General features: G+C 38.0%; 1 protein-coding gene and 1 non-coding gene across 2 annotated transcripts; both read right to left on the reverse strand.

Annotated features, from left to right (window-relative positions):
* Positions 1-3,418: 3,418 nt before the first annotated feature.
* On the reverse strand, positions 3,419-3,516 carry LOC127431324 (Z30 small nucleolar RNA). Its single transcript, XR_007895572.1, has one exon. It is a non-coding gene; the product is annotated as a Z30 small nucleolar RNA (small nucleolar RNA).
* Positions 3,517-6,327: 2,811 nt separating this feature from the next.
* LOC127421472 (protein orai-2-like) lies at positions 6,328-14,346 on the reverse strand. Its single transcript, XM_051664538.1, has 4 exons — positions 14,226-14,346; positions 11,893-11,938; positions 10,889-11,124; positions 6,328-9,528 (listed from the first exon to the last, which is right to left on the reverse strand). The coding sequence occupies exons 2-4, from the start codon at positions 11,930-11,932 to the stop codon at positions 8,956-8,958; spliced, it is 849 nt and encodes a 282-aa protein (XP_051520498.1). The 5' UTR covers positions 11,933-11,938; positions 14,226-14,346; the 3' UTR covers positions 6,328-8,955.
* Positions 14,347-14,731: the final 385 nt, after the last annotated feature.

A 14,731-nucleotide genomic window follows, 5' to 3' on the forward strand; every position in this document is an offset into this window, starting at 1 on the left:
GAAAATTGTGAACCGCTGAACTTAAAAATGCACGTTTATTAAACTTAATCACTGATATTTTTTGAGTTTGTTGAATAGATTGTATTGCGTTCATGGAACTTACAATCCAACTAGAATTGTTAAATTGGTACTACTAATTTGCCTGAAGTGGAGTATACTCAAAAATGCCCTTAAGTTTACTCAACTTTTTATTTTTTACAGTGTAGTCTATTTCACATCCATATTTACCCTTTTAAATGTTTGAGATTTGACATGTTCCACATCTGTGGATTTTTTCCAAGGCCTGGGTAGATTAGATGGTAAGCGAACCATCAGTTCTGATAGTGTCAACGTGTTGAATGCAGGAGTAAAGACCAGAGTGACTTTGACAAAGGCCAAATTGTTATGGCCAAACGACTGGGTCAGAGCATCTCTGAAGCAGAAAAGGCTTGTGGGATGCTCCCAGTCAGCAGTGGCGAGTACAGTGGTCCGAGGAGGGACAAACCACAAACCGGCGACAGGGTGTTGGGCGCACAAGACTCATCAATGCGCGAGGGCAACAAAGGCTATCCCGGCTGGTCCGAACCAACAGAAGGTCTACTGTGGAACAAATCACAGAAAATTATGATGGTTATGGGAGGAATGTGTCACAACGCACAGTGCATTGCACCCTGCTGTGTAGCCGCAGACTGGTCAGAGTGCCCTGACACCGTCCACCATCGAAAGTGTCTACAATGTTCACGTGAGCATCAGAACTAGACCTTGGAGCAGTGGAAGAAGGTCGCCTGGTCCGATGAGTCCAGTTTTACATCACGTGGACGGCCATGTACATGTGTGCCATTTACCTGGGGAAGTGATGGCACAAGGATGCACAGTGGGAAGATGACAAGCGGGTGGAAGGAATGTGATGCTCTGGGCAATGTTCTGCTGGGAAAACCTGGGACTGGCCATTCATGTGGATGTCAATTTTACATGTGCCACCTACCTAAACACCATTGCAGACCAGGTATACCCCTTCATGGCAATGGTATACCCTGATGGCAGTGACCTCTTTTAGCAGGATAATGTGCCCTGCCACACTACACACATTGTTCGGGAATAGTTTGAGGAACATGATGAAGAGTTCAAGGTGTTGCCCTGGCCCCCAAATTCCCCAGATCTCAATCCGATTGAGCATATGTGGGATGTGCTGGACCAACAAGTCCGATCCACAGTGGCTCCACCTTGAAGGATCTGCCGCTAATGTCTTGGTGCCAGATACCACAGGACACCTTCAGGGGCTTTGCAGAGTCCATGCCTCGGCAGGTCGGCACGGTTTTTGCGGCACGCGGAGGACCAACAGCATATTAAGCTGGTTGTCAATGTTTTGGTTCATCTGTGTATTTAAGATGTTTACACTTGGAATGTACAAAATAAGTACAGTATTTTATTAGTACAGTATCTTGGTATGCTGAAAGTAAAATGCAACATACCTTAACAAAAAAAAAAAAAAAAAGCAATTATAATGTAATTGAGAAATAGATTTATTGGCCATGTGTCATTGCACACACACACAGAATTTGTCTTTATAGAAATTTTAGTACTTGAAATCAAACAAGACTGTCATTGAAGTGCACAGGACAGACTTTCATAGCAGCTGGCCCAGCTAATCAATTCAACAATTTAAATCAGTTTCATTAAAACCTTTACTGTACAAATATAGCAGCAAGTGATCTTATGCACAAATTTAGTGTCTGCCATCTGTTGCAGCATTGTGAAAGAGCATTGCAAATATAATGCCTTCCCTCCCAGAGATTTACAGCAGACTAAAGTCCAGATTAACCAACAGCCTAACCAGACACATTGAGGGTTTCTGTCCACTTATGGCCCTCAAACTATAAAATATATTTTACATATTGTATTACTAACTTTTTTTGTAGCAACTGGCAGTTCTGTGAAGTGATACAAGAAATATACAACGAAAATGTTGGTTTGTGTCTCAAGTATACAAGTGAAATTCTGCACAGACAGGAAGGGGAAAGCAGATTAGTGGAGACCGGAACCAACAGATAAAGTTTGTTGATCTCAGTGGATCAAAAAAATGTGGGTAGGCAGCCCTACATATTAAACTTGAAGACCAGAAACCATTGGAAAATTGCAATATAACTTGTGCATTGACATGCAATCAAATGTCCAGTATCCATCCCTGCTTTTATCATTGAAATACATTTGAGATCAGACATGCAGTTGACAGGTTAACCACTACAGTAGATTTATTCAAAAGGAAATATTCTTTTAATTTTTTGCATTAGCATTTGTCATGTTATCATACAAACATTATACAATATTTCCAGAGAAATGTGATAAAGGTCATTTAGTTTCATATATTTCATTAACCTATAGTTAATAAATGTACGCACCATAGAATCCAGTGAAGTGCTGTATTGCAAAGTTACAATTTGTTTTGTTAGCCATGTTACCAGGGTTTGACATTAAAAGGGATAGTTCACACTAAAATTAAATTCATTATTTGCTCATCTTCACATGTGCATGACCGTTTTCTGCTGAACACAAATGAAGACTTTTAGTCTCAGCTCTGTAGGTCCATACAATGCAAGAGAATGGTGACCAGAACGTCAAAGCTTCCCCCCCCCCCCATGTCTTCAGAAGCAATATGAGAAGTGTGGGTGAGAAACAGATCAATATTAAAGTCCTCTTACTCTAAACACAGAATGTGAACACCAAAAATAGAAAGTGGGGTTTGATCGGAAGGAACTTAAATACTGATCCATTACATCGGCCTAGTCAAAGACAAGCTTGTGGTAACTATTACAAACAAAAGTAAAAATCAAGGGCCTTAAAGCCTCTACCTAACCCCCCCCACTTAATCCAATGTCCATTAGAAACAAAATCCCAATTCACTAAAATGACAGTCTACACATGTTCTTGTATATAGTCATTTTATTCTAGTAAATGCAGTCTTTTAAACAATCTTTTCAAACTAAAATTTTAGTGTCTTACCAAATGCGCAATCATGCTTGTGATTAAAGTATTAATAACCACTTAGATAGGGGGCCCCAGATTGTAAAATTGTCATAGGGCCCAAAAATACTAACAGCACCCCTGTGCCCAGGACATTTAAAATCACCCATGCTGACTCAAAGTATTTTCACCAGAGGGTTCACAGAACTGATGGACTGATTCCCAGTCTAAAAATAGGGTCAAGGAATCTTCCCAGGCTCACGAGTCTCACTGAAAGGTTCCTGAAAGACAGCGCAGTTATCCACATTTGTTACAGGCTCTGTGGGAGTCAAAAGAAATGGTTCGAGTTGTAAAATCAGGACTGCACTTTAGTGGTCACAACTACAAATTATATTTGGTTCCCTACATTTGTACCCATTGTGCACACTGGGCTTCAGTTTCAGACTTACCAGAGAATGGATTTAAACATGAAACACCACAGCTCAGAGAGAAGATTAAACTCAGATCAGACCTTGGTCAAGGATGCCAAAGGGCAAAAATACCAAGTCAGATATTCTCATTCACTCATCATCGCCGCAGGGCTCCTTGCTACAGATTTCTACATTAAATCTGCCAATAAGTATTAAACCAAATTGATAAAGAAATCATTTTAGCTGTCTGAATCCTGTGGTCCAGTCAGTGAGTGATTTAAAGACACTTGTATGAAGGTACCACCTGAAGGCAACTGGTTTCAGACCAGCTTCCAAGGCAAATCATGGCTAAAGACCTAGAATAAATAAGTGAACTATAAAGATAACCAAGTGACTAATCAATGACTACCAACCAGAGGGAAGCATCTCAGTAGACAGGCTGTCACGCAAACATTGGCTTCACACGTGCCTTGAATCAATCCTACCTCTGAATGCTGGCTGAGAAAACAACACTTTTTAGGTTTTGGGCACAGTCTATATAGTTTTCCAGTGACTAGCGAGACTCTTGGTGCACACCTGTTCGCACTTCATCATCATTAGCCTGTGGCATAAGGCAGCTTCACCTGAATTTGTAATCAAGCCCTGGGGATCACTGTGGTAATTTACAGAACCAATTAGTGTCACTCAGGTTAAAAGAGGTTGTAACGGGTAGTTCTCCGAGGCTTTGCTGTGTAAATGCTTATTCACATATGTGACTCATGAGATTATTTTCAGGACACTTAAGCACATTTTACTAACGAATTCTCAATACCGTAACAAGTCCGGATGTTTTACTTATACTATTCCCATTATTTTCGGTTATGATTCTCATTACCGTAACACAGTTGTTGTTTTTTTTTTTTTTTACAGTTCAAAATCAGCAAAAATGTCAGGCAGTACCAAGGGAGTGCTACACAATTTAAATAATATACATATTTTTTTTCTTGTTGTGGTAATGAGAATATCATAATGACCAGGGTCAGATGTAAAGGAATAGTTCACCCAAAAATGAAAATTCTCTCATCATTGACTCACCCTCATGCCATCCCAGATGTGTATGACTTTCTTTCTTCAGCTGAACACAAACGAGGATTTTTAGAAGAATATTTCAGCTCTGTAGGTCCATACAATGCAAGTGAATAGTGACCAAAGATTTGAAGCTCCAAAAATCACATAAATGCAGCATAAAAGTAATACATATGTCTCCAGTGGTTTAATACATGTCTTCAGAACCGATATGATAGGTGTGTGTGTGTGTGTGAGAAACAAATCAATATTTAAGTCCTTTTTTTTTTACTTAAAATTCTCCTCCCTGCCCAGTAGGTGGCGATATCCACGAAGAATGTGAATCGCAAAAACAAAAGAATATGAAAGTGAAAGTGGAGATTTATTGTAGAAAAGTACTTAAATACTGATCTGTTTCTCAACCATACTTATTATATCATTTAAGCAGAGATGGATTAAAACACTGGAGTCAAATAGATTACTTTTATTCTGACTTTATCTCCTTTCTGGACCTTCAAAGTTCTGGGCACCATTCACTTGCATTGTATGGTACTACAGAGCTGAAGTATTCTTCTAAACACCTTCTTTTGTGTTCAGCAGAACAAATAAAGTCATACACATCTGGGATGGCTTGAGGGTGAGTCAGTGATGAGAGAATTTTCAATTTTGGGTGAACTATTCCATTATGGGGGCTTGGGGCAAAAATACATCCAAAAGTGGATGCTTACCATTGGTTCCTCTTACTATTTCTGGTATACTAGTTGTGTTATTATTTATGCTGATGTGGAAGCAGAATAATGTTCATCAATCAACACAGTTGAAAGTTGTTTTTAGCTTCAAGTTATCTAGAAGGCATTTTGTAGTTTCTAATGAAAAACTAGATGTTTTTAAACCTTTCCAAATAGGCTATATGTAAAACATAAAATGTTAAAGTAAAATTGTCATATCAGATGAACACTAATGCAAGTACCATACTTATGGGCTCCTGTTCCTTACTTGCAGTGAAGATCAGGCTGATATTTAGCAGGCCATTCATAAAATGCTAAAACAGCCAACTTCATGTCACCTAAATTACAGCAAATATAGCAATAACATAAATCACAGCGAGAGCCATTTGGATGCAACGCATACTCTTCTTTTTTATCTCATTTGAAATTGCCTTTTTCAGCCAGTGTGTAAACTTACCAGCTGCAGCTTCAGTTCATGTGTGCCTGCCAGTCACAGCTGCTGTGAAATCTGACCATTCACATGTTCCCTGCAGCGAACTACGATACTAACTAAGGGAACTTCTAGACTATATACTAAGCACATTCTGTCTTTAAATCTTAGACTGCATTACAGCTGATGTAAGTTTTTTTTAAATGTTAAATACTTTAATGCATCACTGTCAGCATTATATGCAGAGTCAACTATAAGCAGGCTATGCCGTCTGTACATTGATTTCACATAGAAGTGTAACACTGTGGCACTATCAAAATATGCTTGGCCAATCAACCAGTTGTGTAAGTTTGGGATGGGTCCATCTGTTTGTACAGCCAATGGAGGACAGGGGAGTTTTCTGGAATCTGTTGGAAAACAATGTTTATTTGTGCAATTTAAATTACACACTTCAGCTTTAACTTCAAGAAAATACCTTAGTCAAGAGGAAACTATCAGAAAAAAATTATTTTGTGGTAAATATGGCAGAAAGTGCTTTTCTACATTGAATAGTTTAGGTGTGAACTTGAAAATATCAAGTCGATTCTACATTTGTACTCAATCCAACGTAATGTAATAATGAGTGCTCTAGTTTATAAGTACGTGTCGTCATGTTTACTCCTTAAAAACATCTTGCTTTGTGAAGTCTGAAGTTAATTTTCTACTCAATTACCTGTTCATGATAAAGAAAAAAAATATAATAAAAAACGGAAATGGCTCATCAACATACAAGGTTTTGAAGTAAACAAAACAGTTGCGTTTATTTGACATAAATTAACATACAAGTACAGACAGAGTGAAAACAACATGCTACACAAAACATTTCCATAACAGTTGGCTACATGTCCATGATGGAAAAAAACATTAGCTTTTGCACTAGATATTCATTGCTTTTCTCTACTGATAGTGCAGGCGCAATGCAACAGAAGGATAAAAAAAATGACCCAAGTATTTATTTTCACACACAAAACAGCTGTTTAAAGCCCCCCACAACCAGAGTACACAAGTCATTTTGGTCAAAGTTTCCTTGTTTGAGCGTTCACACATTGCATGTGCAATTGTAAGATCAGCGTAATGGCATTAACATACTATCAATACAGCAATACTGTAATTACAATACAATAATGCTTTGAAGGTGGTTAGGCATGAAATGATGTCTTTAACTCTGCACTGTGAAATAAGTCTGCATACTCTAAACACAGACAGGACATACAGATCATTTCCATGGACTACACTACAAGTGCACTTCAAAGTTTTGTCTGTTCAGCTATTAAAGGCAGGCAGAAATTGGTCCCACTTCTTTCCCACTGGAATGTTTCCCTCATATTGACTTGTACCAAATATCAGACAATATTCTGAGACTGACACAGGACTGCCAACTCACACTGTATTACACAGTTCACATTAAAGAGTTTCAGCTTGGCATGCAATGCAAGCGCTTTTGCTTTTCCTCAAGTATTTTGTAACTGTGCCCATTTAAAGAAATATTTTTATATAAACAATATTGGAGCAAACAACCTTTGACCCTGGTTATTTCTGGGTATTATCATCAACAGCGTAAACTTCTAGTAACACGAGCAAATAACATTCAATGGGCCTTGTTTGAAATATGGACAAAAAGTTCATCTTTTGTGCTTGACAAGTGACAGTGCATTATATTATACATTAAATGCAAATTTGTTAATAAAATCTAAAATTACGTGAAACATAAGTGTGCACTGTGCATGTTTAAAGCATCTACATTTCACACCCAAGCTAAAAATATTGCACTACATAGTATGAGTGATAGTTCTTTCTTAGGTAACAGTTAAAATGAATCCTACATGGTTATTGAGGAAAATGCAGGCACAACAATTCTGCAGTTAATAATATTACAGTTTTGGATCCACTATCAAACACAGACAAAGAACAATAGTAGGGTGAATCTCACAAGAACTGTCAAGATATGTCTGGGCCAACTTTACCACAAAAAATATTTTGCAAAATAAAAATGGAGCCTAGTTTTAGAACTATGACATTTTTTTTTTGTTTTTTGTTTTTTGCATTGAAGCATTTTTTCAAGACAATTAAGCATAATTATCCCCCTTCCAATTCTCATTGTCATTACTGTAATATATTACAAAATAATAATGAAATATTACTTCAATTGTTAAGTACATCACTCATTACCCTTAATTGAATTTGAGAGTTTTTACAAGCAATTTAATTTCATTCATTCAGATTAAGTCATTTTCATTAAGCCAACATAATTTAGTTGGATTAGGTCAAATCAATGGACTCTAGTAGTTTTATCTAAACTTCATGGTTAGTCAAACTCAATTTAATAAATGAATCATTTTTCTGTTGGTTCAATTAATTTTATGAATCATTATTATATGCCAGGTGAGCATGTGTAAAACTGTTGCACTGTCAATTTGATAGCAACTGCTTCTGGAGCCAAGCAGCACTCAAATCAAACATCACTTGAACGTGAAAGTCCATCCTCAACCTAAGGACAAGTGCCAATCTTAACCACAATGGTAACCCCATTATGAAATTCATAATGGAAGTATTTGTTGTACTGAATTTAATCATCAGGACACGGTCATTATTATTACAGTAATGCAAAAAAATTACAGTAATGTTTTTTTTTTTTTTTTTCACATTACGGTAATTAGAATGATTTTTTAAAATGAGAATTTAGGAATAAGTCATGAAAATAATGTCATAATGCCAACATCTTAATGGTCTTAAATAGGCTTAAATATAATTTTGATTTTAAGATAAAATATGATCCGGACATTCACCCAGTGCGTGCAGCATACTTTTGTGTTTTTACGAAATCAAACGAAAACTCATACAGGCATGTATAGCATAAAGCTGTATATTTTAGTCACATACTCTGGCAGTGTAGGTCTTGTAGCTCTGATCCTTAATGGAACCAAGACCAACTCTACTTGTCGAACTCATTTGAACAAATTTATATGTGGCACAATGAAGATCAGGCTGGATAAGAAACCATCCAATAAACAGGCAAATGATATTAAAGCACACTGATGTATGACATTCATTTTGTATAGTAGAAGCAGGAGAACATCTAGAAAATGGCACATAAAGACCCGTCCAAATGACCTACAGCCTAAAGAAATATAAATAACTAGCCCTTGCTGTTGAAATCTTGTAAACTTCCCTCTTTTCTCTAAAGCTTTCTCAGTTTCTAAATGGACAATCCATCCACCAGGCAACAAGGCATTTTCTCTCAAAAGAAAATATGCCTTAAAAAAAAAAAAAAAAAAAAGACTCAAAAAGGAGCAGAGATTTAATGTGCTTGAAAGCTTGAATAATCAAGCAATGGAACACTGCGCAAAAAGAGCATCCCCAGATCTCACACTGCTTGCAGGCCTCGCTCATGGCCGTCCAGCTGTACCTTGATCTTGTGCAGTTCCTCGATCTCCTGGTGGTGCCGTTCTGTTTTGTGCCGCACCAGTGAGCGGTAGAAGTGAATGGTGAACACCACAAAGATTAATCCAACGGGCACCATGATGATGGTGGAGGCCAAGGCCGCCTGCCACCCGCTGTGCCCCGGTTGAACTGCAGGGGTGCTACAGTTCTGCTTCAGGGCTGCCAGGACTGATGTGGATTGGGCTCCAGAGTCAACCGGCAAGAACTTTATCCAGCAGAGGAGCACCACCTCTGCCAGAAACAACAGGATTCCCAGGGCAGTGGAAAAGCCCCAGGCGAGCTCAATATAGTGGTGCATCCTCTCATGGGGAGATTCGGATACGGAGTTGAGGTTGTGGATGTTGCTAACGGCTTCGACATTGGGCAGGATGCAGGTACTGATGAGGAGGGCGAAGAGGTGGACGGCCACCAGCACAGTGGTGCAGACGCTAAAGGCGATGAGAAGGACACGTGGGTAGTTGTACTGCATCTCGAGTTGCACTTCCACCATGGCCACCTAGTCATGATCACATTATGAAGTGGAAAGAGGTTGTTAGAAATTCTGTTATTCTAAGGGGCAGTTCACAACGAACACATTTTTGCATCTGTCTGTGCTGTTTCTGTGCCTGTGACGGTTTTGACCGTTATACCGCATCTCGCTTTTTTTCAGTGTCTCACGCAAGGAGCTCCGCTTTTCTTAGATGGTGTTTCAAGTTAAAAAGAATTGCAACTTTTAAAAAAAAACATCTCGACATGTGTATTACGGGAAGATAATATGAAGATAAACTGGTGGATTGGATCCTTGTAAGAAAAGAAGCACTTAAAAAGGCTTCTTGTGTAATTATTACTTTTATATTTGTCATTTTATCCATTCATAGCATATCATGTTTATAAATCAAGAAGGGTCTCTTTATTCATAGTTTCATTGCTTTGTCTACGCTGATACCTGCTGCTGTATTTACAATGACTGAGTGTTTAGACCAAGTAAAGTTTTACTTTGAATGTAACACCGTCAACTTGAAAATAAATATAATAAATGAGACACGGTCAAACACTTAATAGTTTTGGAATATTCAATAAATAAGAGCTTAAACACAAGATTTGAAAACAAGCCTACGTGCTGATGCATGCCGAGTCCGGATTTCTTTATGTAAACAAGAAACAGAATTCTAGTGTTGTAAATTCAAGAATCAATTTATTGTCACTGAGCATTTACACAGATGTACAAGAGATAATATCACTATACCTGGTTACCATTTAAAAATCCAATCAACCAGTTTATATGCACTGGTTTATTTACTGAAGTTTCAGGAAGTGAAAAACAAAAATGGGTACTGCATTCATTGCGCTAAATTTTTTTCTGTGTTAAACAGCTAACTATTAATCGCAGAAATTAACTGGGAAATACATTTCCCAGACCTAGTTATTATTAAAAAATTTATCTTTTGTGCAGTTTTAATGTAACGAGTGGGACAACTGTTCGAGATGGATTAAATTCAGGTTATTGGTTACTGATGTAATTCCTGTGGGTGGGTTTATTCCTCTATGTAAACAGTCCCTTTCTGGTATCTTTGCACGTACTGTGTGAAATTCACCTGGTTTACTGACTTTGCATGGTTATGACAGGAGTTGAAAGAACTGATATAATTGTAATAAACAATTTGATCACTCATCTTCACACATAGTGTGCATTTAACTTTCCATTTAAAGTTCCACTTTTAGCAACTATATTCTGATACATTCACTGATCTACAACCCAAATGGAGTACACAAAAGTCATTGTCTTTCTTTTTTGGACAGAGAAAATTATAAGAACTGCATTCGAAGAGTCACACACATTTAAAGGGCTCCCACTTAACACAGAATGTAATACTGACCATTGCAAAGCCTGAAAGCAGGGCTGAAGTTCGACTGGAGGCTTTGAGCTTTGCCCTGCTGAGGTAAAGTTTTCTCCAAGAGAGAGCCTGGACAGAGTGGTGGTTGGAGGTGACCAGCTCCAGATAGCTGCGACGAACCCAATCTCTGTAGTCCATTCCACCTCCATCCTGCAGCCTGTCAGTGCACCCGGGAGCTGGGGAGCCCATTGGCACATTGAGCTCACTGCTCATAGTAACTGGGAATAATCGGTATGTAGAGTTTGTCATCACAATTTCACATACAGATTTCATAATACAAGTTTATATGAATTAAGAAAATAAGATCTTCAGTATTTGTCCAAAAAGTATTTGGACACTTAGGCCACACTTAACACAATGCATGAATGTCAGTGCATTAGATAACAAAACATCAAACCAAGTGGCACTAATCTCAAATAAAGCACATATTTCAAGCAAAACATTTCATAAAAAGAACCTTGTTAGGTTTTAAATGATAAACCAACAGATATACATTTGCAGATGCCACACGGTTTGATATTTTGTGTCACACTTTATATTATGCACCTTTAACTACTATGTACTAAAATACATAAAATACAATGTACTTATTGTTTAACTACATGCTCTTCTGCAAAATTCTCACAAGATTCACATTTGCTGCTACTGAGGTTGAGGTACAGGTAGGTTTAGGAGTAGGGTTAGGGTTTGGGATAGGTGGTAAGGTAAACAGTGTAATTTAATGCATGTACTTTAAAGCACAATTCAACAACACGTATGTACATAATAAGTACATTGTATCAAATGCTTCAGTACATGGTAGTTAAATACACCTAATATAAAGTAGGTCCATATTTTTTATCTAATGCAATGACATTCATATATTTTTAAGTCTGGTTTAAAAAAAAGACTGGCACCATTGTATATATGTGCTACTGTATATATTGTATGTGGCCGAAGTTAGTAACAAATAAATACATAAATAAATAAAAAACAGCGATAAATACCTGAATGGCTTTGTCCTTCTTTAGGACTGTCTTTCATCATACATCTCTGATTAACACAAACAAACCAATTAGTAATAAAAAAAACTTAAGGGATTCAGATATGAGCAGATACATTTTATAGAGCTGTGATATGAAAGATAAACACTATCCACAAAAAAAAAAAAAACGAACCAGAAAGAGCCTTGGTATAAACAAGGTTTTTGGAAAATGTGCCATGGTAGTTATATTATAATTTTTTTTCAAGATGACATTTTCTTGAAAGACTCCGAATTACCATGTACAGTTGAAGTCATAAGTTTACATACACTTAGGTTGAAGTCATTCAAACTAATTTTTTAACCACTCCACAGATTTCATATTAGCAAACTATAGTTTTGGCAAGTCATTTAGGACATCTGCTTTGTGCATGACACAAGTAATTTTTCCAACAATTGTTTACAGACAGATTGTTTCACTTTTAATTGACTATATCACAATTCCAGTGGGTCAGAAATGTACATACACCAAGTTAACTGTGTCTTTAAGCAGCTTGGAAAATTCCAGAAAATGATGTCATTGCCTAAAGGCTTTAGCTTCTGATTGGTCAGTTGGAGGTGTACTGAATTGGAGGTGTACCTGTGGATGTATTTTAAGGCCTACTTTCAAACTCAGTGCCTCTTTGCTTGACATCAAGGAAAAATCAAAATAAATCAGCAAAGACCTCAGAAACTGTGGACCTCCACAAGTCTGGTTCATCCTTGGGAGAAATTTCCAAACGCCTGAAGGTACCACGTTCATCTGTACAAACAATAGTATGCAAGTATAAACACCATGGGACCACGCAACCATCATACCGCTCAGAAGGAGACGCATTCTGTCTCCTAGAGATGAATGTAGTTTGGTGCGAAAAGTGGAAATCAATCCCAGAACAACAGCAAAGGACCTTGTGAAGATGCTGGAGGAAGCCGGTAGACAAGTATCTATATCCACAGTAAAACAAGCCCTATAACGACATAAACTGAAAGGCTGCTCAGAAAGAAAGAAGCCACGGCTTCAAAACTGCCATAAAAAAGCCAGACTACAGTTTGAATGTGCACATGGGGACAAAGATCTTACTTTCTGGAGAAATGTCCTCTGGTCTAATGAAACAAAAATTTAACTGTTTGGCCATAATGACTATCATTACATTTGGAGGATAAAGAGTGAGGCTTGCAAGCCGAAGAACACCATCCCAACCATGAAGCGTGGGGGTGGCAGCATCATGTTGTGGGGGTGCTTTGCTGCAGGAGGGACTGGTGCACTTCACAAAATAGATAGCATCATGAGGAAGGAAAATTATGTGGATATATTGAAGCAACATCTCAAGACATTAGCCAGGAAGTTAAAGATTGGTCGCAAATAGGTCTTCCAAATGGACAATTACCCCAAACATACCTCCAAAGTTGTGGCAAAATGGCTTAAGTCAATGTATTGGAGTGGCCATCACAAAGCCCTGACCTCAATCTGATTTGTGGACAGAACCGAAAAAGCATGTGCAAGCAAGGAGGCCCACAAACCTGACTCAGTTACACCAGTTCTTCTGACCCACTGGGAATGTGATGAAAGAAATAAAAGCTGAAATAAATCATCCTCTCTACTATTATTCTGACATTTCACATTTTTAAAATAGTGATCCTAACTGACCTAAGGCAATGTTTTCTATGATTAAATGTCAGGAATTGTGAAAAACTGAGTTTAAATGTATTTGGCTAAGGTGTTTATAAACCTCTGACTGTAAAAATGCCATGTTAGCATTCAGAAATGGTTTTACCATCTAATACCATGACTGTACCATGGTACTACTACAATACTTTTTTTGCAAGGGTTTCTTGCTCAAATCAATAAATAGTCACTGTAATATACAGTGAGGCCACAAAGCATTTCTTATATTTTCGACACTCTTCATTATTTCAAGAGCACGTGGTTATTTTTAAAGATGAACGTATCTGCGGTGCATTTGGTATTTAAACGGACAGCAAATGAGCGCCACGTCAGACGCAAAGCCCATCATCCGCCTGACACCAAAATAAAACTGCATGAAAAAGGATCGAAAGCCAACAACTGCTGTCTATATATACACGTCCACTAGACATGCATTTCTATGGCGAAGTTGGCTTTTTAACTTGCAAATCGGAGCCATACACCATAAACGCAAGGCCACATCTGTTTCTCTCTCTATAGTAAACACAACTTCCTTTTCTGAGTATCAACCACTGAACCTCTGTTGGGTTTCAACGAGAAAGACAAATAAAAGCATCACAGATCACACGTGCACAGCTGTGCTAAAGTAATCAAGACGCGTACATCCCACTCACCTGTGCAGCCAACAAGTATTTGTGCAGTATTTTATGTGAGGCGGATAGACGGAGGCTTCGACTGAGAGATGGACGTGTACAGACAGCTCTGCTGCACACTCGCGTTTCCGCTATCTCTCTCTCTCTCTCTCTGTGTGTGTGTCAAGTATGTGTCACATGATCCCCTGCTCGCTCTAAGTGTGTCACGTGATGATGGGCGTAGCCCCTGAGTTGGTCTTCTTAAATAATCTTCTTAAAGGTGCACTCAGTAATTAAAAAAGTTAAACTTAAAGACATGAACCATAATTTTGCAATAAATGTAGAAAATCATGAGCACTCTCATTATAATGAAGACTTCAGCCATACCAATAATCTTATAAAAGCTGTTTTATTCTACATGGTGAGGGTCCGCACATGGGGGCTGCCATGTTAAAATAAAATCACATGACCAGCTGAATACTACTCACTTAATCTCAGTAACCCTCCTGTTATTTGACACTTTCACTCATTGATTAAATAATCATGTC

Source organism: Myxocyprinus asiaticus, chromosome 3 (assembly GCF_019703515.2).
Source record: "Myxocyprinus asiaticus isolate MX2 ecotype Aquarium Trade chromosome 3, UBuf_Myxa_2, whole genome shotgun sequence".
In the NCBI taxonomy this organism is placed as follows: Eukaryota; Metazoa; Chordata; class Actinopteri; order Cypriniformes; family Catostomidae; genus Myxocyprinus; species Myxocyprinus asiaticus.

Excerpts from the sequence above, each read along its gene's own strand:
- LOC127421472 (XM_051664538.1), bottom strand. The coding sequence starts at position 11,932 with ATGATGAAAGACAGTCCTAAAGAAGGACAAAGCCATTCAG. Across the intron at positions 11,125-11,892 it reads AGAAGGACAAAGCCATTCAG|TTACTATGAGCAGTGAGCTC; the intron begins GTATTTATCGCT and ends GATTATTCCCAG. Across the intron at positions 9,529-10,888 it reads TGCTTTCAGGCTTTGCAATG|GTGGCCATGGTGGAAGTGCA; the intron begins GTCAGTATTACA and ends GATCATGACTAG.